This window comes from Crocodylus porosus, unplaced genomic scaffold, assembly GCF_001723895.1.
Source record: "Crocodylus porosus isolate Cpor-Errol unplaced genomic scaffold, CroPor_comp1, whole genome shotgun sequence".
NCBI classification, from domain to species: Eukaryota; Metazoa; Chordata; order Crocodylia; family Crocodylidae; genus Crocodylus; species Crocodylus porosus.
In genome coordinates, this window is record NW_017728907.1 from 38173720 (window position 1) to 38198669 (window position 24950).

Here is a 24950-nt window from a genome sequence, read left to right on the forward strand (position 1 = left end):
AAGGTGACACCATTGGAAATCATGGTTCCATCAGAAATGGGTGAGGAATGGGAAGTAGACTCAAAGCCATGGGCCATCAACCTTTAGCAAGCCTACAGCTGGAACAACCTGGCTCTCATCCAAAGTGGCCTGGGTGGCTTTGGCAGCACATTATCAGCAGGGGACCTTCCCCATACCCACATCTGTACCAGGGCTAGAAATCTGGGAGCTGCACCAGTGCTGCTGCTGCTTCTCCCTGTCCTCCCTTCCCCATATACAGCTGCAGAGTGGCACACCTGGAAGTTGCCCAGCCTCAGAGCGGCTTTCCACTAGCTGAAAGCTGTGCCCAAGCTGTAACTGGGGTAATAAAAAAATCAGTGAGGAATGTTCAATGTAGATGCAAAATGCAGAAAATTAAAATTGTATAAATAAAATTTAGCTAAAACAAATCACATAAAACATAACAGAACTAAGAGATGAATAAACACCTGTCCGTTTATACAGCCTCCAGCAATGATATTGGGATCACTTGGACAGAATTGAAAGCAGAAAATATCTTCAGGGCACTCCAGCAGTAACTAGAAAATAATATAATCAATTTAGAAATATAATCATATTGCCAATATTGTTTCTTCATTGTTTGAGAACTCGGAATATTTTGAAATTCTGTTTAAATACCTGAGGGTGAATAGGGTCAGAGAAACTCCAGAAAAGAATTAATGACTTCCACAGTAGCAGTTTACCAGATAGGTTAACTCGATCTTCATAAGTAAGTCTTTCTGTCACTGACACTGCTATAATCCCTGATTAAGAAGAAAACCTCATTATCTATGGAGTTTTTTTTTTAGCACTAAAAAGTAACAGGCCCACCAGGAGTTTTAATGGATTGGTTAATTATTGCTTTACAAGTGATGGAAGGTGAGAGGGGAGGGCAGGATTTAAGTATCTATCCTTGTTTAAAAAACATAAAGGAGCAAAAAAAATGCCCTTTTTTTTCCAATTGTGATTTTTTCCCCATAATTTCTTTAAAGCAATAATTTTAATTATAAATGAAGATTAAATTTGTTATCATTTCAGTTGTAGAACCTCAAGACCAACAAAGAATTTAATTTTGGCTGAAAGTTCTTAAATTGTAATCCAGAAGCTGGAATACTGGGACAGCCTAGCTGTGCTCTTGGCCAGCATTATACAACTAGTTCCTTTGTAGTTGTACTTAGAAGGTAAATTCTCTGCAGCCTGCAGTGTTGGCTACTTGTATGTTGCTCACCTTTGTACAGCAGTAATTTGCACCTTGAAACAAGTGGGGCTAAATGAACCCTCTAGTGGGCCCTAGGCGAACAATTTGACTGTCCCGGGCCAGACAAGACCCCCTTCCCCACCTCAGTGATGTCGCCTGTGGGGAGTGGGGCTTGGAGCCGCTGCTAGGAAGCAGCCATGGTGCAATGAGGCCAGTGGATACCATTTATGCTGCCACCACAGAAAAAAGGACCAAAGCCCCGCCACAGCTCAGGGCCCTAGTCATATGCCTAGTTTGCCTATGTTTTAATTTGACCCTGGAAACAATGGATCATGTGAAGTTGCATTAGATCATGGGACTATAGTTGCAGCCCAGTTAAACAGGCCTCACAAGTGGGGGATTTCCTTCCTCTCTAACCACCTACTGTTTACTTGTAGGAAGGACGATGTGGCCTGTAATATATTACCCTTTTAAGTTCCATGACATACCTATCATTTTCATCTCCTCTCAAATCAGTGGTTTGCACAAAAATACTAAGTAAATTTTTAATTGAACGGCTGATAAATTCATAAAGATTTTAAATTTTAAGACTGTTAAGTAATATAAAATGTCATTTCAAGCATGACCCAACTACCTTATAATCATTACCATAAATGGTTGGGTGCCAGCCAATACAGGTAACGGTTCTGTTCTTCAGAGAGTGCAAGTCTGTAAATGATTGGTATTCTTTAAGGTAAGCATCTGACTTGCCACCAAAACTGCTTTCATCTTCTGCTAGTGCTTTCCAGTCATCAAAAAAAGCATTCATTATTTCATTTTGCTGCAATGCTATTTCCACTCTGTTTTGTGAAAAAGAATAGTTAACATATTCATATTCAAACATTCCAGGTGTGATATAATCAATGGCATAATTACTATTTCAGTAAAAAAGACTTATTTCATTCAGTATGAATACATCCCTCAGGGTGGTATGTACTAAGGCAGGGGTAGGTAAACTCTGGCATGTGTGTCAGAGTGTGGCACATGAAGGCAATTTGCTTGGCACGCAAGCCTCAGGATGGACAGCAGGGGAGCTCCAAGGCCCAATCCTTGTTGTGGCAGGACAGCCCTGGCCTCTTCCCTGCATCCGCCTCGAGGCACATGTACACCTGCTGCTGGTGATAAGCCAGGCCAGGCCTCCATGGACCCTGATGCAGCCACTTAGAGCCTCCACACTGCCTCTTGTGAGCAGCCTGGGCTCTGTGGTAGGCTTCAGAAGCCTGCCCAGAGCCTGGGCTGATTGTGGCAGCCAGCCGGGAGGCTTCAGTAGGGTCCATGGAACTGCGGCCTGGCAGCCAGTACACACATGCCTCCAAGCAGATGGCAGGGAAGTGGCTGGGTCTGTGTTGCCACAAGAAGGATTGGGCCCCTCATGGCTCTCCCACCATCCATCCCTGGCACACCAACATCTTACAAGTTGAGGTTGTGGGTGTTTTTGACATGCTGCCCAGAAATGTTGCTGACCCCTGTACTAAGGTTACCCAATGACTAGTCACAACCCTCAAGAGAGCCTTTCTCATTTTAAACACGCTTACGTACATTTTTTGCTAGAGTTCTGTGCGTACTCAGATTTGACTCGGAGGGGACATTTAAGAACAATAAGAGGCAGTTCCTCCAGCAACACTGGCAGCAACTGCAAGAGTTTTTGCCTTCCCCATAGCAGGAAGCATCATAGTCTTCCTAGGAATTTGTGAGCATAGATTAACCAACTACTTCCCTATCACTGCAGTGGCAGGGTGCTGGTACTGCTGTCATCTCCTCTGCCTTTACTATATCATGTTTTAGGTCATTGGTCTCCAACCTTTTTAAGTAGAACACCTTTGGCATTTAAAAGCAAACCAAGATCTACTGTGCTCTGCCACCACCCCTCCCACACCTCCCTTCCCTTGCCATACCCAACAGGTAAGTCTGTGGGGAGGGACAGATTGAGGCAGAGGGAGAAAAAATTATTTGGGGGCATGCCTCCCAAGCAGGTAAGTCTCATCCAGCTGGGGCCCCACTCAACTTACCCCCTGCTCCTGCCTCTGCGGCACTGTCCCTCACCGCAGGGGCCTCAATGTAGCCCCACCCTTCTTTCCCCCACAGACTGTTGGGCTGGGGCATGCATGTGCATGCACATGGGAACTCAGCCCCCCACCCCAGCCTCAGATACTCCAAGAGGCTCCAAGAGCTACCACAAGAGGCTCTGAGATCTACTGGTGGATCAAGTTGCACTGGTTGCTCTTGGTGTTTCTGATATGGAGCACTGTACTTAAGTGTGAGGGTTTGAAGTGGTGATATTGGGGTTTCCTGGGTAACAGGTTGCTTGTGAATGCAGAGGACTGGATTTCAGTTTAGTATAATGTTCCATTTCCAGTTTATGCCTGGACTCCAGTGGGATTTGGATCAGACTGTTGAAGTGTATTGCTCCACCCTGCTATGATTTTGTAAATAACAAGCCTCAATAAATTCAGTGAGTCAACCCATGTGCGTAAGAGCTGTAGGACTGGACACTCAGGGTGCTTGCAGACATGAGGGGGGACCCCTCCCCCAAATGGTCCTTTACTTTAAACTCATTGTGTTCCTGTGCCAAGACTAGTGCATGCCCAGAAGAGGCAGCGCCTTAGCTGTACCCAGCTTTCTCAATGTCTGTATAGACTGAGCACTTTAGTGGAGGTTTTTGGGTGCTTTTATCTAATAGCTGATTATATTAGATAGATTATATCAGCTATTAGATAAAAGGGCCAAAAAGCTCCAGTGAAGCATCTGATCTATACATATGCTACAGAACTGGATCAAATTAATGCACTGCTGCTTCCAGTAAAGTGTGTTTGGGTGGTTTTTTCCCCCATGTCTCTCAGCACCCCCACAATTTGCCTCTTGCTCTACTTAATACAGCAGAGAAGTCATAGCAATAATTCTTAGCTGGTATAAATAGAGATTGTATACAAATGTTCAAATTACCTGGGAGAATTCTCCCAGGTTTGTGTTCCTGGTAGAAAAACTTGCCCAGAGACACCTGAACAGACATTTGAATGCTGAGCCCTTGAAGAACAGAGAGCTTGCTGTGTTGACACTGTGCAGCCAGCGGTCCCCTGTGCACACATCTTGAAGTGCTCTGCAGACTCCCTCAGTCTGCCTGGAGACAGATGGCAGGAGTGCAGAGGGTAGCCCTGACTGCTGATCAAGACTGCTCAGAGTCAGCCTGTGACTCCCTGCAACTCAATGTGGGGATTGTGAAGGGGTGTCTTTTGCTCTCTGCTCAGCTGGAGCAGTAGAATCCAGCAAGCAACATAGTCTCCTTGAGTGGGGGAGAGCAAAGCAACCTGGTATGCTGGAGAACTGCTATGTTGTTTCTCTCAGAAGAGAATATGTACAGACATTCACTCTCCCAGGAGAAACTTTCTTAGGAATGATTTCACTCTAGTTGTTCCCAGGTTTTTTTCCTCTGGGAGAAAAATCCTGAATGTCTAAATACTTGTGGTTTCTCCTGGGAAAGCAGCAACTCTTCCAGAAGAAACTAAATGTCTACTAAATGGCTAGATATTACTCCACTAATTTTAATATTACTATGCTTATTTAGCTGTAGAGCTGGTCCATAATCCTTTGTTTACCATGGAAATGGATGTACTACAGAACTTTTTTCCTCATGGAAATACAGGTGATTTCAAAATACTATTACAGAATCATCTAAGAACGTTTGTTTTTTTTAAAGTTAGGAAGGAAGTGTATATAAAAATACAGGGACTGCAATACCAGATTTATTCCCTGGGTCCCTCTAGAGCAGTGGTTCTCAACCTTTTTTGTATCAGGACCCATTTGTAACCATCGATGGTCAGTCCCGACTCAGTGCCCCTCACTTCCAACCCACTGTCCCTTGCCCCCCAGTGTGTGGGAAAGGGGTAGGTGTGTGGAGTGGGGGGGGCCTCAAGCAACCTTTACAGGCTGGAACTCGCAAAGGAAAAGCCACCATTTCCCACATTTTTCTCCTCTGAAGGAGAATCTATTTGAAAAGTTTGTTGATCTATTTTTAAAGTTTGTTTGCAATCCTTTCATATATTCTTGCAAAGCACATTTGGGTTGTGACCCACAAGTTGAGAAATGGTGCTCTAGAGAACTATCTTTTCTCTGACACACATGGATGCCTTGTATCTCAGAGGAAGGTGTTAAAGCCCTCTTCTGGACAGTTACACAATAACATTGTTGTTATTTTTAGTAATTAAAATAGCAAAAATGCAGGTTAAGGCAAAATAGTAAAAGGGATTTATGCTTTAAATTTCAGATGGTTGAAAAATTGTCATTAAGAAAGGTTTTAATTGCATGGCTTAGCAGTAACTAATGTGTTAGACATTTCAAATGATCTTTTGTAATGTATAACACCTTAAGTGTATTGATTGGGAATACATGCATCTGAACTTACATTTTTGTGTTAGGTTTGTACCTGTTTGTTTTAAAACTAAGTATATAGCAGTGCCTATTATATAGTTATATATACTTCATTACTGTTAGGTAACCTTTAAATAACATTACTGTCATGTTTTTACCGTAAGAACACTGAGGTAATAAATTCTTTCAGATCGTCAGATGATAAACACTGCTCTTTTTCTTCATTTGAGAACTCTCTAGGAAAATATTGGGTTGTTGCATTTCTTGGGTAAGTCCTAAGCAGTTTAAGGAAAAAAGTCACATTTGTTAATTTATATATTTTTTTCAAAATAAACCATATATAATTCACAAAATTAAAAACTAAATATGTTAACGTTTGTTAACACTGGTAGAGAGACTTGGATTGATCCTGCTTTGTAGAAAAGGAAGAGGTGGGTAAATACAAAATGTCTGCAAAATGAACTCTCAGATGGCCAAATTCTGTACCCTCACTGCATTTACAACTCTATAACCCCCTTGATTTCAGTGCAGGTATTTCTGATTTGCATAAATGTAAGATTGGAATCAGGGTGTAAGCAAACAAAGAAATTGTTTCCCTTTATAAACAGTGCTAAAAGAATTGGCAGTCTGTCTTACGCTTACCATTTTGTCTGAGTACTTGTTTCCCTTACTTTTGGAACAAACTGTGCCCCAACATCTCTTTCAAGCTGTTTAATGCTGAAATTTTTATCCTGATAGGATGTACATTCAATGTAGCCATCTTTCACATTAGAAGCATTTCGATCGGTAAATGTTACTGCTGCACCAAACTGTCTGCGCAATCGAGAAATCTCATATTTAATCTGCAATACATCAGAAATATACATTTCTCAAATTAGCGGAGGAAAGTATTCTTGAAAAGAAAGTCTTTTAAAGCAGCAATATTCATAGATCCCCAGGGTCAGTGCTTTTTTTGTGTGTGTGTGGCCCTAACCCTCCCCCTCCCCCGCCAACCCCCCCCAAAAAACCAAAACAAACAACCTGGCAGTTGCTTCCCCAGGATGGAATAAGCACCAGGCCTGGAGGTACTGCAGTACCAGGCCAGCACTCCAAGAGGCCGGAGCAAACTCTGACACTCTTCTCTGGTGCCAGAAATGCAGATAGGAACTGGTTTTTAAATTTCATTTCAAGAGCCAAAACAGTTCTGAATTTGCTCAGTTCAAATTCCAAGTTTCAACAGAGCAGAGATCAATCGTTCAAGTGTGTGTGTGTGTGTGTGTGTGTGTGTGTGTGTGTGTGTGGCTCCACCATAGGGCAAGTATTAGTCTGTGACTTCAGATACTCCCCAAATCCATAGCAGGGATGTTATGTGGAAGCCCTGAAGTCTTGGAGTTCAGATGTCCTAGTTTCATTTTCTCCTAGCTAAAAGGCCATGGAGAAAGTTATGGGGGAACCATTAGCACAGTCCCTCACTGCCACAGAATTGTGCAGTCAAGTTTTCCACATTCAGAAACTTGCAGGGGTCAGCCTGCCCAGAATGCAAAGGACAGGTCTGACCCTGGAAGAACCACCTTGTTGTTCATGGTATCTCTTCTGCCAGGTACTTTTCTTTCATGTGGCCCTTAGCAGTTGTTCCCCTAGAAGGGAACAAACACCAGGCCTGGAGGTATTACAATATGAGGCTAGCACTTGGAGAGGCTGGAGCAAGCTCTGACTACCTTCACCTGGTGCTAAAGTGGTTGATGGGAACCAACCACAAGGCTATGTGTGACCATTAGTACAGGCCATTGGAATAAAATATGGTGTTCACTCTGCTCAGTCTCCCTCACTGCTGACTCTTTTTAAAGTCATGGTGAACCACTATAGCAAATACATTTCCATTTTATCCTCACTCCCAAAGCTGAGCAGCACTTTTCTTTCCTGTTTCCAATTATTCCTATTTCTTCATAAGCTTCAAATGTTTTGCAAACCTCAACAAACTTCTTTATAGATGAGAGGCTTTATCACCCTCTCTCAGCCTGTTGCATGTGATCAGTGTGGCCTTGGCCTCCATGGGGTGAAGCCAGACCAGGCAGCCCCACACCTCATCTGCATATACATATTTGGAGGGTCTTAGGACTTATGACAGGAATGTACGGTTCCAGGCATGAATGGGGGCTAATTAGCATATGGATCCTTTGTGGGAGTATCTGGAGCGCGCACACATACTGAACCAGTGAACTTTGGGGACAACATGGCTTGAAATGCTGTTGACTCTGTTGGGGCCCAGCCCAATGAACTATATGGTAAATCATGAGTCTGTTGGCTTTGGACATAGTATATACTATGTATAAGGAGATATAAAAGTGCTGTTCAAAAGTGTGTTTATAGAGTACTTGTACTGAAACTTGTAGCAGTTTGCAACAAGTTAAAACGTATCAATTCTTCAGGCACTCATAGTAACTTGCATATATTACTGTATGCACTTACACTAATTACAAAGTGCATATTTATTTCCCTGTGGCTCCCTGTGTTTTAAATTAACAAAGTTTTCCTGTCCAAAGTGGAGGTGGGAGGGGTCAGAGTGAGACCCACAGCGGCCTCCTGCACCTCCTCTTCTCGCCCTCTGCAGCTTCTGCTCCCCACTGACGCCCCCCTGCCGTACTGTCACATGCAACTCACATGCTGTCCTCAGGGAGGGAACAGCCTGAGCAGTAAGGGATGGGGTGGAAGAGAGCCAGAGACTGTGGGGGCAGGAAGACTGCAGGAAAAAGAAGGGGGGTCAGACAGCAGAAGTCAAGACAGTCACCTGATCCCTTCTCACCATCACTATTTCCCCTGCTGTAGCAGTGGGAAGCGGACAAATTCAGGACAACCCTCCATAATTAGATTACATACCTGGAAAATGATAACAAATTTATAAATTTTTCATACATAAAATCTAATGATTGAGGGGTCATCTTATATTCAGGGTCATCTTAAATTCAAATAAATATGGTACATTACAGTTCTCCCTTTGTCAACAAGAGTCGCAGACACTTTAGGTCCATATAAAACCAGTGGAGAGTATTTTCTGATTTGTAGAGGTCTAGCTAGTTTCATCTTACTTCAAAGCTAGGATGACCACAGGTATTTCAGGCCTGCCTCTATTTATTGGTTTCTATTCTTTTAGGGGATTTATTTTAAGAGGATTTTTGTACTAATTTTATTCAATTGAACATCAAACAACTCTGACCTTTGTGACAGTTTCTTTAACTGATTCTTCTTCAACTTCCTTTTCGCTGCCAAGAGAGACCCAAGGTTTAGGGACAGGAGGCTTGTAAACAAATTCCTCAGGTGTCCCTTCTTTAGTTTCTCCTCCTTCTTCCACTGGTTCTGGGGGCTATAATATAAAAAAAATTGAAAATTGGTGTTGGTTTATACCAAGGCTACAACAGTTAATACTGCAGTTTTAGTAGTTCAGCTGCTTTCAAATTTCCAGAGTTGAGCATAGCATGAGTACAAAACATTCTGAGACTACAAGGCATAGACTGACTATACCAGGTTTTAGGTAACAGGTACAAATTATAGACTCAACACTGCCAATCCTTGTTCACACCAGCAGTTTCTCTCAATGTAGCTAATTTGGCTGTAGGGCAAGATTAAGCTCTATTCTTTCAGCAATTTGTGCATGCGAATTTGTCAGCGCATGTTAAACAGGCACCTAGCATAAAGGTATGTCAGTACATAAAAATAAGTTTAAATAAATTTCTAGTGTTGCACCTGCCCAAATCCCTTCACAGTCACAATTTCATTCTGTGATTAAATTTCATTCCTTCTCCTGCTCCTGTGTTGACAAGCTCATAAGAACAAAAGGAGAAATCAATTAAAACCTGAACCTGCTGGGGGACAACTGGGATCTGTGTAGTTTTGCCCCTTGCCAAGTGCATTGCAGACTTGATGCCTAAATAATTAAGGACTATTTCTGCAAACTTGTCAGTAGGTTAAAGCAAATAGGTAATTACTTTGAAATTTGTCTTCATAATTCAGTTGATACTCTCTCATTTGCAAGAACCGCAACCTCTTACTAGCAGGATTTCCCCTGGATCATTTTCCATATAATGTGTTCAAATGACATTCCCCAGAACAGCAACAGCTGCTAAAGAGCAACATTGCATCAGGGATTTGACATGTTGCAACTAATAAGGATTGACTATACCTGTAAAATCTAGGTTTAAATGACTTTCAGAAGAAATGATGAAACTGACTTTGTAAGCATATCAAAATGCTTACAAAGACATAAAATATATATATATATATATGTATTTCAGCATTTTATATATTTTTACTAATTTTATATATCTTTCTTCATCAAAGAGAGTGTTCTTGTAACAAAGCAGGGAAAATTTTTAAAACCCAAATTGATTTTCAGGTGACATGTTAATTAATGTCTTTCTTTTAGTGGTACATCTAATGTACCTGGAGTGATCTTAGCATTTCAAAATCTTATTTTCCAACTATAATTTATCGATTACATATTCTTTCTTTGAGTATCCTTTATCTTATATATTATAATATCCTAGTGAGATGTACCTTATCTGCAGGGATCTGGGTTGTCCATTTGCCATGGAAAAACGTGGTAAAACACATATTTTCTCTTTTTGAGAAGAAAAGTCCAGATTTTCTCCTTTAAAGAAGAAAAACATGGGAAATAGAGGGTCTACGCTTGCATGCTGGCAGAGTTCTCAGGGGAAGGGTAGCAGGGCAGGGAGCCCCAAGCCCGCAGTGGGCAGCCCATTCCCCCACTGAGCTACTCCAGCTATGCTGCCCAGGGGGGAGGGGAAACTGGGTTCCACGCTCTGCTCCAATGCAGTGGCCACCTCCTACATGCGGCAGCCTGGACTCTGCGGGGTGCTGCTGCAGGGGGTGGGGGCTGTGGACCCGGGTCCCTGGCCCCTAGTCTTGGCAGCTGGGGACCCCCTCCTTCAGGGCTGGGAAGGGAGGTGAGGAGCTGTGGATGGGGAGTGAGGAGCACCAGCAGGGCCCAAGGGGCTGTGGATGGGGTGTGAGAGGCACCAGCATAATAGGGCTTCTCAGTGCCACAAAGCAGTGGGGGAGATGGGCAGGGGGCAGCTGTAGCTGGTCCCGCATCCTAGTGAGTGAAGGGGGCAGGAGGAGTTCTGATTTGGGTGGTTGTATCAAGAAAAATCAAACATCAAAATATATAGGTATTTAGAATGTATTTTATTACAGTGATTGAGGTACTGGTAGGCTTCCAAATTGCTTTAAAATTATAAATATATCAATAAAACACTGTCTTCAACTGTGTGGCAGGGCACTGTTGGTGCCTGCCACTTTAAGGGCTGAGACAAACAGCCAGCAGGTGCTTGATTATGGTGGCCACTTTAGATCTCTGGCCACCTATATAAACAGAGCAGTTAGCTGCTGGCAGGCCAGGCAGAAACACTGACTGGCTGAAAGTCTGTACAAAACATCTTGGAGGTAAGGGCAGGAGCTTATGGGGATGGTTTGGAGGCTCCTGGTCCTGGGTATGAACTAAAATTGCACCCTGCTAGGAGTGGGTGGCCTGATGGGGCTCTCAGTGGTACAGGAGCCCCAGGAAATACCAGGCTAGTTACCACCCCAGTGAAAGGCGGGTCAAGGCGCCTTAATCCCTAGCCCCTGCAACACTGTGGGTATAAGGGGGCCAGGCACAGCTATGGCCATCTAAGCCCCACAGGGGAGGAAAGCCCCGTGGCCCCACTGAGAAGGGGTGGAGATGTGGAGCCCCAGCGAAGGGGAACCCAGAGGGCTGGGAGCCCAGTATATGTGTGTGAGTGTATATAGTGTTGCCCTGGGAGGGGCCAGGGCAAGCTTGGACCCTGTTGGGTAATTAGCTGGCCACTACCCCAGTGAGGGTCACAGGAGAGGCCCAAAAGACGGTACGTCTGCCACCCAAGGTATGCACTAGATAAAGCCTATGGCTGAAGGGGCCTGTTCCAAGAGGGAGCAAGGCAGTATAAGTTGTCGATGAGTGAAAGAGACCCATTGAGAGGGGGTGCAATGTGAGAGGCCCTAGTGAGAGGAGGGTGGTATGAATGTGTGTGTGTGTCTGAGGTCTGACAACTGGCTAAGCTTGGTCCAGCTGTAGGCCAGGAGCATTGTCACCTGGATGCCAACTGCAAAGCTTGGGTTGTGGTGCAGGGGAAGAACCAAGCCGCAGATAGTGCTCCCTGGCATCGGGGCAAGAATGAGCAGCCTCTTGCCTAATTAACACCACAATTAAGAAACAACAAGGTGCCACAGGCGAGGAGGCTGGCAATTGGCCCAGAAACAGGTAGGCAGGCCAGTGGCAGACTGGCCCCAAGAAAGCCCCATTACAAACTGATACCTATATATGTAGCGCCGTTTTATTTTAATCCCTGAAAAACGCAGATTTGGGAGTTTTAATCAGAGAATTTGTGAATTTTTATCAAAGCATTTGCAATTTTTAAACAGAGAACCAGGATCCTTGTTTATCTGAAAATTAGAAGCTTAACACATATGACTATTAATTATATGAGAAATAAACACCGCAAGCAGTATTATTAGCCCCTCTGAAGTAAAAGGTATGAATTCCATTGATTTCAATGGAGCTAAGATTTCCCCCAGAATCTTTCTCAGTTATATTTTGCATGTTAATGTAACACTCATGCAGAAAAAGTATTTTGGATACTTCTACATGATTATGATGCAGATCCCAAAGTATGTATGATATAGGATCCTAAGTATTCTTAGGTATGTGGCATAATTTGGCAGTATATTTGGATTTCCTTACATTTAAAAGGTTTTCTTTGGCCTCTTCAGTTGCAACCAGATAAAAGTTCTGTCCGTATTTGAACTCTGTGTCTAAGACTATCAGAAGTTCTTCTCCTGGATACTCCTGCATGAAGAAATATAACAGATAATGTCAAGCATTCAACTTTCACAGCCAAGTATAAATGACATACAAAACTATAGTTTACATTTTCAGATATCAACTATTTAAATGTCTATTTCTGAAGTAAAACAACTTTTGTATCTGAAGAATTATACATATTTAATGAGAAGTTGAAAACAAATAATGTGCAGATCTTGTGTCTGCTGATGTTAACAGCAAAACTCCTGCTAACTTTAAAGGTGGATGATAGAGACAGGGTTTTGTGATGCTGTACATGTTTAAAGCCCATTCTCCCTTCAGCAAAAATTTCATGTGCATCTTAAAAGGTGTAACTAGACCAAGGGTCAGCAATGTTTTTGGGCAGAGTGCCAAAAACACCCCAAACCTCAACTTGTAAGATGTTGGCATGCCAGGGCCAGATGGCAGAGGAGCCATGAGGAACCTGATCCTTGTTGTAGCAGTGCAGCCCTGGCCCCTTCCCCACTGTCTGCCCCAAAGCATGCATGCCAAGTAAAATGCCTTTGTGTACCATGCTCTGGCACCCTTGCCAAGGGTTGCCTGTCCCTGGACTAGTCTCTAATGTCTGTTTTCTAATATATACTTAATTTCCTTCTATATGTGCATTTAAAGGTGATATATGAAGATGAGAAACAAGGGAGTGTTTTCCTGAAGTATTCACAGATGGATAAATGAGGTTATACCTTACCAACAGAAAGTACATGCTATGGCGATATAAGTCAGATATAAAGAGGTCACATACTAAGACTACTTTTTTGACTGGGTGGAAATCGGAGATTGCAGCCCTTGTCTTCATGTCTTGAATTATGTCCTCTTTTTTCAGAAGTTTGAAAGGGTTTTCTTCTGTGATGTCTTCATTAACTCGGCAATTAAAAATTTCTTGCGTCTTTTCAGTGAACACCATTGGAAAGATTTCTGGGTGACCTAGGAAAGAGGTGGCAAATTTTCTTTAGAAGATTAACAATGCAGGAGGTATGTATGTACATATGAAATATGGTTTAAAATCTATTTTACAACATCACAACACACACACAGATCTCAGTGCTTAAAGTTTTTGGTCCATTTGGAGATGTGAGTTATAAATTCAATATTGAGTTTAGTTCACATTTCCTTTTGGTTAAGAAATGTTGGTGTTTAAATATCTTGTTTAAATACGTTCTCAAGAAAATGAAGAGTGAGTTCACAGACTGCCTGCTAGCCTGCCTATAGCTAATCCACCTATGCTATGACAGAAGTTTCATGCCAGCAGGGGGCTGTGTAGAAAGCCAAGAAACATTTATTTTTCTCTACATTAGCATCTGTAAAGTTCTGAAACGAGTAAATTGGATGTCAAGAGTAAATTGGATGCTTATCTTGCTGGGATCCTATGACCCCAAATGACTTCCTGCCCTTTGGGCAGGGGGCTGGACTCGATGATCTCCCGAGGTCCCTTCCAGCCCTAATGTCTATGAAATGTTTTTAGGGTGAGGGTAAATCCTGGCTTTGTCTCTTTTTTGGCTGATGAGAATCCTTCCTGTTATATGGAAATGTTGCATCACTTTGCAGAAAAAAAGTACAGGAGCCAGATGAAAACAACCATATCTAAAGAAATACAGGGACAAATAGTAATTTATTCTCCACTTGAATTTTGTGTTGCTTCTAAAGATTCTGGGTGTGCTGGGAGAACTTAAGGCCAGTATGAACTTTGTTCTTATTTCTGACTATTGAAGGCCAGTAGAAAAAGTACTTGATCTTTGCTAAAGGAGATTATTGTTGTGAAGGAACAGAGGACCAAATAATGTTAAGGATGTATATAAATATCCCATGTTCAGAAATAAAAAGTTATAAATGTTGGTTTCCTGTTCAATTAGTTATCTGTACCTAACTGTTATTACAAGAGATTCTGGAAGAAATGACATGAGAGATTGTTTTATTGCATCTTGAAACATCAGACTTCCTTAACCGTGTTGTGCTTGGTTTGGACTACTTTATTTGTATTGGGCAATGGATGAAGACCAGGGAAGCATCCAGACAGGGGCAGACGTTTGGTTCCCTGGGGACAAGTAGGAGCAGTGCACCTTGCACCACAGCTGTTTGTCCCCAGGGAATGACTGTGCCACATGCACTTTGGCACATAACAAGTTACTTTGGGGGCAGTAGGGGAGGCTGGCCCCAGCAGCCTTACCTGGGGTCCTGGGGCCTCCTGTGGTTGCAGCTGCAGCTGCAGCAATCCTGCTGGGAGGAGCCTGGCTGGCGGCCACAGCATGGCTTTGGGTGACTCGGCTCCACTTTTTAGCAGTGTGCACTGCTCGTTTGTCCAAAAACCCACAGGAAAAAAACAAACGGAGCAGGGTGCACACAGGCAGTGCGCCCTTGCAGCATAGAGAACACCTCACTGTGCAGTATGTGGCACTGCAGATGTGTTTGTGGCGCCACATATTGCACAGCCATGCTCATCTGGACACACCCCAGGGATCCGTTCTGATACCTTCAGAATTACCAGCTGCCCTTGCTACTATTAATTATGAGGTTAACTCACCTAAATACATTAAATGAAATGAACAGAGTATCTCTGCTAGCTCCACCCTTACCTCTGGGGGGGAAAAAAAAAAACTTTAGGCTACTGTTGTATGGGATTTCTCACATGAGATATTGCAGGTTCTTTCTGCCACCCTTTGGTCAGTGTATTTAATGAAGAGCCATTAACTGAAATGCTTTCAGTATACTAACAATGCATAGTGTTATAGATTTTATTCAGGACTGTCATTAAGCATGAAATTAAGTCCATTGCTATTGAAGACAGTAATTGATTCCATGCTTGACTTTAAGCATAGGCTTAGGTGATATCCCAAACAGAGTTGCTTTTCTAAATCAGGACCTCTATCTCCATCTGATCTGGTCAGGAGTAGAACTGACTTTCTCAATTACTAGGCAAGATTATGGGTACTGCTGAAGTTTTATGGATTGTGTACTTTAATATTTTACCAGGATGCCCATAGTCTAGGATAGCCACCTTTTTGTCTATTTTAAACTGAAATAAGAACATCTAAAAGAGTGGTATACATCATCTTGCCTTGAGAAGTCATCTCTAACTTGATCTATTTAGAACTGATAAAATAATAAAAATCCTTTTAATGTCTCTCATCCAGGAAGCCTATCACTTCATATGTCTATCACTGAGTATGCAATGTTTAATAAATCTGACATTTATCCTTAAAACCCTTCCGTTACATGTGTTCTACTGTGATCATCCAACAAAATCAGACATGTTAAAATATGTATTATAATAGGAGACAGCTGCATTCCATCTAAACTTCCCTAGCTAGGTAAAAAGATTTTGCAGTACATACAAAACTTGTGTGTCCATCTGCTTTTCTAAGGACTAGCCAGTGCTTCATTGCTTTTTTCTGTATATCAAGGATTCATGTTGGGGTGAGCATCCATCAGTTCCTACATTCTCCAACCCAGTGACCCTTTGTGTGGGTCAGAAGATTAGTCCACGGATTTGTCGTTATTTTGGCTGTAAAAGCCAGCACAGAAGAAGAGTTTGCTCTGGACTGGTGAGGTTTTTATTAATGTTAAAGGACTTAGCACTATCAGTCCCTGCTGGCCCAGGGAGTGAGGGATGTGAGGAGGACTGAACCCGTGTTTTATAATTTATATTCTTCTTTCAAGCATTTCTCTAAAACTGAAAATTACCTATTATACAACATTAGGATTTCAACAATTCTAAACTCCCCACTTGGTAAACTGGGGAACTTTTCAGTTAAAAGCATCACAAATAAATATGTGTTGATCATGCCTTTTCTTGGCCACCTCTGTTCCTGAGCCAAAATGATGGAGACATCTCTCTGCAGTGCATAGGTAACAGGATTTTCATTAATTTCAGTACGGATTACTGAAATGGAACAATTGGAGGGTGTGAGGGGTGGGGAATGAGGAATAGCATAACATTACAGGGTGGATAAAAATCAACATTAAAAATAAATAACTCTGGTTTCTTTATTTAAATTATTTTTTACTTAATTGTAGTTTTGATTTTTAAAAAGGTGCTTTCTTTTAAAAACCTATATAAATATAGTTTGAATTTAAGATATGTTAAAGCTCAAAGATACAATCATGGAATAGGGATTATAACTTCTAATTATATACTTAACCTTTTTAGAAAAGTTTTATCAGTAAGTCAGAACAGGCCATGGACTATATTAGAAGCCCAATCTTACGGGGTTCCCAGAGGCTCCTCTATAGATTAGCAAGGATTAAAGAAAACCACTCTACCCAATGGGACTCAGTGCTCAGTCTCTAGAAAATCCCATTAAGCATGTCTGTGATGCTGAGTTTCAGTTCTCAGACTGTGGATTTGTGTCTCCAGAGGTAACATCCTTGTTAACAGCAGTATATGGAGATAAGAGATAACACACCTGATTACTTACCCATCAGCCCTATTGTCTCTCTGCAAGTTGTGTACAGAGTCAAGCCCTTACTGCTCTCTAAAAGTGCAAATTTTTAAGTTAAATGAATAGATAGAGGATTGCTGGGGGTGGAGTAGATATGAGGAAGGAGGAGGAGTCTGGGGATAAATGCAAGGAGAGAGGGACAGTAGAAACAAAACGAGAAATGTTTTGAGTAGACTTTTGTTGAAATTGCAAAATACTTCTGTAACCACTTTGCAGCAGCTGCTCTGAAGAAAGCAGGAGGAAGCAAATTAATTCTTCCACAAGATGTGTGGAGAAACTCAATAGTGGACTGTTTTGAGCGATATATTGAGAACTGGCATAATCGGATGACAATTTGTGAACAAAATTGTGACAAAATGATGGAATTATCATAGCCAAAGTACTAAACGTTGGGCTAAAGAGAAATGTAAAACATATGCTGGCTATCCTGAAGCTTATTTCCATAGCCTTGAGCAAAGGTTATATCAAACAAGAATGCACTTTTTTGTAGAAAATGATGAGTAAATCGAGGTTTCCTGACCAATGATTTAAATCATGATTTAGATCATGATTTAAATAGATTTCACTTAAATCAAATACACCGTGCAACATTACATGTGTATAAATCCTCAAGGTCTGTGTGCAGTTAGTATAGTTCAGTGGATTGATACATAAAGGGAAATTGTAACTTGCACTTTTCCCACAAGATTTTTGGAGACCCCTTCCTGTACAACTAGGGAAGAAGAGAGAATTCCTCAGAGTTGAACAGAAAAATTAAATAAAATCTGAGAAATCAGATGATTCTTTTAGTATCAAAGGTCTGAACCAAGAATAAGTGTGCATTTTTTTTAAATAGCAGATGTAACAAAACAGCTGATACACAAATGATTTAAAATAATGCATGAATCATTGGAATACTACTTAAATAAATAATAAAAAGCTTAGATACAGATAGACAAGCTTATTTATACTACGGTAATGTCTTATCGGCATGACTTTGAGAGAGTCACATTACTCATAGATAGCAAAGGCACAAATTAATCATTCATGTCACCTCAAATGAGTGCTGATAAGAACTTTATATTATTCCATACTACAGTTTTTTGCTATTTATTTGGAAGAACCTTATAATTCCAGAGAGAGGTTTAAAAGGTCTCAGTTTTAGAGACATTGGGTTCTTTTTTATAAATTGTATTTTAATAATGATCAAGAGTTGGGGGCAAAAGAACTTTACGGAGCTGAAAGAATTTTCCTAGTCCAATGCTAAGGAGCTAAAACATCAGAATGACAAATCTGTATAAAAGATCTCTTTAGAAAATAGTACCTTTTTCATTTCCAATTACTATAATTCTATAAAAATTAAGAAAAAGATTGATATTTTTAATTATTTCTATTTGCCACTAGATGGAGCTAGAAATCAGGTCTATTTAAAACATGCTAATAACTCCCAGCAGTATCATAAACACAATGATATTGCTGTCATCTGAATGATCAGACATATTCTATCTTCATTAGCAGAAGAAAGAACTTACCCAAGCTTGGGTGAAATGAATAACAGAGGAATTATTTCTATCCACAAACATATTGTATAATTTCGAAGGAAGTGAGATTCGTGCCTTAAAAAAAGAAAACACGCTGGTGCACATATTCTGAACTTGCCAATATTTCTTACAATTGCAACTGCAATGAAAGCTGCCACCACTAAATGTCAATGCATTCAATTAAGAGAGTACTCCTTTGAGCTTCATCCTGTAGTCATTTTCCACTTGAGTCAGTAGAAGAAATGCCAAAAAGAGACAAAAATCAATCTAAAATAATAACACAACAAAAGCGTCCGGAAAAAAATGCAAAAAGTTCTCTGGCATTTAAGGACAAGTAAATGCATCTAGATTCAAAATAGTTTGCTGTGTTGTTACCACATAATCGTTTCTCCCCATAACAATCTTCTGTTATTCTCCCACATTATCCTTTACCCTGAAGACTGTGTTTTGTAAAGTGTTCTAAAGCTACTATCATAACCCCCGGTCAATAAGGGAACTTACCAATGCTTGCCATAGAAATGTCAACTTCCTCATCTTTTTTAGCTGAAACACAACAACAAGATGTTAAATTGTTATTATCCGATACTGGGACTGAAGTTATCCTTTTCAGTATTTAACATTGTTGGGTATATTCATCACAAGCTTTTTAAATATGTAAAAGCTAAGCATAATGTTTTAAAAAAATACTACAGTACATTTTCAGTTTTCACTATTAGAGTCAGTCCTCAACATTTTCCACATGGTGGCATTTGCAATACCTCAGTATTTTCCTGCACTTACACATCTGTCTACATAAAGATAAAAACTACAAGAAAATAATACTTGTTTATTGGGCTCTCATGTAGCATTTTTCTGCAGTAGATCTCAAGGTATTTTGCAAAGAAGACCACTATCATTACAACTCTGGAAACTGAGGCCAGAGGTAAAATGACTTACCTACTGTCACCCCACAGGCCAGTGCAGAGCCAAAAACAAAACCCAGGCCCTGAATCCCCCAAGCCTCAAATAATTCAATCTAAACTACATGTCTCAGAACATTTGTGATATAATATCTTTTGCCTGTTGTGCTTTTGGCCCCTTGCTAATTTACACAAACAATAATGGGGCTCCCCAGTTGTCCAGTGCAAAACTGTAGGAAGCTGAAATCTAATTCTAGGACACACCTTTCCATTCTCCACAATATCATACATACCTAGCTGTTTTCGCTTTCCTTTGGCTGAGGTTTTAGCTTTGGTTTCTCCTTTAAGTTTCTTTGCTGAGCCTTTAGCACTTGAGGACTTGCCAGAGACTGGACTTTCTGACATTTTTCGGATTTCAGTCTGGAAAGATATAGTATCTCATTACTCAGTTGTCCTCAAGGAGTCAAACTCGCTACTGGCCTGAGAATTTCGTCCAAGACTGTCAGGACTACAATATTCCGCTACTGGGGTAAAAGAAACAGTCACACAGGTCAGCCTTTACATCTGTACCTTGGTCACCCTGTGGGACTCGCTACTGGGAATAGTAACCTAGGTATTTAGCGCAGCACAAAACAATAAAACTGTAGCTGGATGACACTGAAGTCTGGCTGCTGCTTCAACCCTTTCTCTAGACATTTATTAGTTTCTTTCCTAGCTTCTGTTTTTAACTCCTGACAGTTAGTTCACATCCTAGCTGCTTACTTCAGTTCCTGACCTCAGTTCATAGTCTAGTTCAACCATTGGGCCAGACTGCCAGGAAAAGATACCCCTTTTGCTTGAGAGGTCTCAGGACCTGAACCACTCCTCCACAGAGATAATTGAGACTAACATTTACAGCTGTCTACATTCAAGGTTTATCCATTGCTACTTTGGCTACCTTTCAGTTACCAGTAGTCTGTTTCTGATACAGAGAGAAGACAAACCAAATAATGTATGCTACAGTCACATTTTCTCATCTCGCCATTTGCTTAGTAAATGTTGTGGGGGGGAAAAAACAGATTGGAAATGTTGATGATTTTTTTCAGCTGAGTAATCCAAACAATAAGTCACACGAATAGAGGAACCATTCAGATGGCTGAGATCTAATCACATGGCTATTTTTAGTAAAGAAAAATACAAGTTATAACATAAGGATGTTTTGTAAATTCTTAAGTATCTTTGTCTGACTTCAAAGATACTCTGCTTATAAAAAAAGACTTAAAATAATCTCTTCAAAATCAGCGTGAACATTCTCCAGGTAACTTAAATCTCCCCCTACCTTACCCTACCTCCCCTCTCCTAATCCCCAGGATAGCTGAATGGGTGTACAAACAATGGGGGTTATGACAGGGAAGGTTTGTCGGGAGTGTGAAAGGTACCAGTTCAACAGAGGTGTATTAAAATAAGCATCAATGGGACTGCTTCAGGTCCTATTAGTGGTGTGGAGGACCACACCAGTACTATTTGGGAGTATTACCAATACAGTTTTAAAAGTACCTAATTAGTTAATCACCTCTTATAGCATCTCAACCAGTAACTTAGTTTAGACTCAAAATTTGTTACTCCATGCTCTGATTATTAGTGGTTAGAACTCTTTAAGACAATATGTTTATGGACTGCAATGGAAGCAGAAGTGAGCAGTTACACCTGTGTACAGTAGATGAACAATGCTACCTTTTTTGATCACTTCATATGGGGACACATGACTACACAAAGTGCAAGAGTGGTGAATGAGGCCGTTACCTTTATTAGCTCTGTGGGTAGCTGATATGAATGAAATCTATAAAATAGTTCTGTATTAAGCTGGGGTATCCTGCAAACTATTGGTTCATAAAGTAGAAAAAAAGCCAACATTTTCAAAAGCTGTTTGTACTTCTGGACACCTCCATTTTAATTGTCTAAATGTTGATCCAGTACCCAAAGTCTCAAGTAGAATATTCAAAAAGTGAAGCGCTTAAAATCAGGGGTCATTTCTGAAAATATGGCTGTTGGTGAGTTGACCCAGATCACAAAGGATCAACCATGAGGTCCTCTGATTCCCTTTCTAGAATAATAGCTGATAAACAGCTATGTCTCACTTCCCCCTTAATTCCTGACACCCTCAGAATCAGGTTTACCACTATTAGGATCAGTTTTATCCACTATTACTTGCCTTACACGTTAATTATGGATAAGATGGAGAAAAAAACCCAAAGAGGTGGACTTGCAACCCGAATGAGGATCTTAACATACTATGGAATTCATAAGTAGAGGGATTCATTTTTCAGTCTCAAGCAGAAATGTTTCAGCAACGTTCCATTCCTACTTTATCTCTATTAGTTGTTATATTTTATAAGAGTAGGAATCTATTACATTTTCTTTTTAACTAATACAAACCCTATTATTTAACAGCTTCATGCATTAACATTTCTCTAATTGACAGAGAAGGTTAGAAACAACACTTATTAAATTAACATTGACCTGAAAACAAATCAAAATGTAGAAGCAAGGACAAAGAATAGTTACTGAAAACAAGATAGCAGTTACTATCCTCTGCTTTTTAATCTTTGGTGCACTTTAGGTCCACAGATGCATGTAATGTACAATCCAAAACGTTTCATAACAGCACAAATTGTCAGAAGGACAGAATAATATAATGATATCATGACTAGTAGTGTTCAGGTAAAATCTGTGATGACAATTTGTAGATTAATTGGTTCATGAAACTGGCAGGATGTCCTGAGCCTTAGATGAAAAGTAAAGAGCGGAAAGTTTTCCTAATCACTTAATGGACTGAAACACTCTGAGTTATCAAACAAGTCTACAAAGTTGCTGGGTAGGATAGAAGGAGAAAGTTCATTAGCTATCCATAATGCTAAGGAAGCTGTCTACACAGAAAAAGAAAAATGACTCATTAGTGGTCTAATTGAATCATTTACGGTTATGGTTTGTGTGCATTACTAATTTAGGACTATGATTTATTACAGTTTAGAACTGAATCATCAAATTTTCTGAAAAAGCCACATGAAAATTATCCCAAATATACTTTACCTGTTTTTTCTGGGCTGCAATGTCAGGTTTAAAGGAATACTGACAACTTAACAATCACACTTCTGTCTGCAAAGAAAATAGCTACTGTTGTTGAAAAGAGCTACATTTTCACATCAATGCTGAAGCTTGAATTGCTTATTATGAATCATATATTTCCATGCTGTATGCATATATGCCTCAAATGTATCCTGACATGGTTCTTTGGGTAAATATATCTTTTATTAGACCAACTAAATAGTTGGAAAATATTATTTGCAAGCTTTTAGGTACAAACACCATTCTTCAGGGACAGGGAGAGTCAAATGTCAAATGTGTATATTAACAATGCATGAGTGCACTGTAGGAATCCTCTAGCATGAAGCTAGAGGGGTGTTTTTTTATAACTGAAGTCCTGACTCAGTACAGCACTTGGACATATGAGTAGTACCAGTGAAGCTAAAAATGTGCTTAAAGGCTTTTCCTGGATCAAGATCTACATTTGAGCCATATGGAGATTTTGCCATCTGAAAAAACCTTGGGAAGCACTCAAGGGTAGATCCAGGATTTAGGAATGGAGGAGCGCATGCAGGAGCAGCAACTTGTGCTACAGAGATGGCTACTACACCCTGGCTCCCAGCCTTGCCCCCTACACCAGGGTGGACAGACTGCTGCAGAAGCATCAGCAGGGGACTTTTAAAAAGTTCCCTCAAGCAAGTAAGAATCTTCCCTCCCCTCTCCTTTCCTGTCTATGCTAAGTAGCATGTGCCCTCTTCTCCCCACCCATTCCCCCACAGCTCCTTGCCCACTGCTGCTTATGTCACTGTCTCCAGCTAATCTCAGGGTGTGGTTGGAAGCTCCAGAGCTCCTCCTGTCCTGCTCCAGCCAGGCTGCACATGGAGCCAGATTCAGAGATATAGCGGTAGCAGCAAAACGCTCCTTCCCCCATGACTGCTACTGGACTGGCAGAGAACACTGTGGGGACCAGGAAGAGTAGACACCTTCCTGCTGCTGTCCCTGGTGCAGCCCAGCTGCAGCAGGCAGGAGCCTCACTGGAGCTCTGTCCCCAGCCCCAGGGACAGAAGTCCTAGTGGGCAGGGGGGAGGGGAGGGGAGGAAAAGGATGTGCTGCTAAGCATGAGGGAAGAGGGAGTGGGAAATTACTACTTGCTTCAGGGACTTAAAAAAAAGTCTCTACCTGCTGCTCACAGTGGGGGGGTATTTGCCATTGCATCCTTCCTAGATCCACCCTTGGAAACTTTTAGAGATTGTTGGATAAGCCTCTTAGCTAGATCTATTTGTTAAAATCATCAGCAACTGATGGTTAATAACATCAAGTTATTAACATCAACATCAGGGGTGATCTGATGGCCACAGGGGTGATCTGATGGCCACCTATAAGTTTATCAGGGGTGACCACCAGGATCTGGGGGAACGTTTGTTCACCAGAACGCCCCAAGGGATGTGGTTCAAGCACCTACACTGAACACCTTCAAGAGTAAATTGGATGCTTATCTTGCTGGGATCCTATGACCCTGCAGGCTGACTTCCTGCCCTTTGGGCAGGGGGCTGGACTCGATGATCTCCCGAGGTCCCTTCCAGCCCTGATGTCTATGAAATCTATGTCTATGAACTAAACCAAATTTCAGAGTGTCACCTACAGTATAACATACACTGTATATAACCTTAAAATGTACACATGGTGAGAATGCCCCTTTTTATATATTTTATAACAAAAAGATAAGATGCAGCCGAAGAGAGCTACTACAAGATTTGTCCAGGCTCTAAGTTTTGTTACTGAAATGAATTTTCTTTTTAAACCTTTCTCTGGCAGAACATTTTAGTTTATTCTTCCATAACAGTATCACTTGCTGTTACCTTGGCCACTAGTAAATTCTAGTAAACAATTACTTTATGTGAGGTTATTTATATTTTATAAATTACTCTGGTAGTTTTTTGCAAGCATAGCTTCTATGGAATTTCAGCAGAGATTAAAACATTTTCTTCAATGCATCAATGTGGTATTTGAACTATGTTTAGAGGGAGTTTGCAGATGATACCAATTTGAGTGGAGTAGTAGATACACTGGAGAGTAGGGCCAGGATTCAAAGTAACCTAGACAAATTGCAGGATTGGACCAAAGGACATCTCATGAAATTCAGTAAGGACATGTGAAAAGTCCTGCCCTTAAGACAGGACAATCCCATGCACTGGTACAGGCTGGGGACCACCTGGCTAAGCAGCAGCTCTGGAGAAAAGGACAAGGGGGTTGTAGTGGACAATAATCTGGATATGAGCTAACAGTGCGCCTTTGCTGTGAAGAAGACAAATGGTATAATTAATTGAATTAGTAGAAACATTGACTGAAGATTGAGGGAAGTGATTATTCCCCTCTATTCAGCATTGGTGGGGCCACATCTGAAATACTATGTCCAGTTTTGGGCCTCCTACTACAGAAAGGATGTGGACAAATTGGGGAGAGTCCAGTGGAGGCCAAGAAAATGATTTGGGGGCTGGGGCACATAATTTCTGAGGAGAAGCTATAAGAACTGGGTGT

General features: G+C 41.1%; 1 protein-coding gene across 2 annotated transcripts in view; it reads right to left on the reverse strand.

The window, feature by feature from the left end:
• Nucleotides 1–24950, reverse strand: part of WDR63 (WD repeat domain 63) — a 47911-nt gene that overhangs the window by 19620 nt on the left and 3341 nt on the right. Inside the window, exons 2-12 of one of the 2 annotated variants that reach the window (XM_019531165.1) lie at nucleotides 22419–22484; nucleotides 19643–19769; nucleotides 18952–18993; nucleotides 13237–13418; nucleotides 12375–12479; nucleotides 8814–8960; nucleotides 6263–6462; nucleotides 5779–5895; nucleotides 1865–2055; nucleotides 658–782; nucleotides 468–557 (exon numbers count right to left, since the gene is read on the reverse strand). In XM_019531165.1, coding sequence (XP_019386710.1) covers nucleotides 468–557; nucleotides 658–782; nucleotides 1865–2055; nucleotides 5779–5895; nucleotides 6263–6462; nucleotides 8814–8960; nucleotides 12375–12479; nucleotides 13237–13418; nucleotides 18952–18993; nucleotides 19643–19754 — 1311 coding nt within the window. In that variant the 5' untranslated portion in view covers nucleotides 19755–19769; nucleotides 22419–22484. The remainder of the gene's footprint in view (nucleotides 1–467; nucleotides 558–657; nucleotides 783–1864; nucleotides 2056–5778; nucleotides 5896–6262; nucleotides 6463–8813; nucleotides 8961–12374; nucleotides 12480–13236; nucleotides 13419–18951; nucleotides 18994–19642; nucleotides 19770–22418; nucleotides 22485–24950) is intronic. The other variant, XM_019531166.1, reaches the window with a different exon arrangement.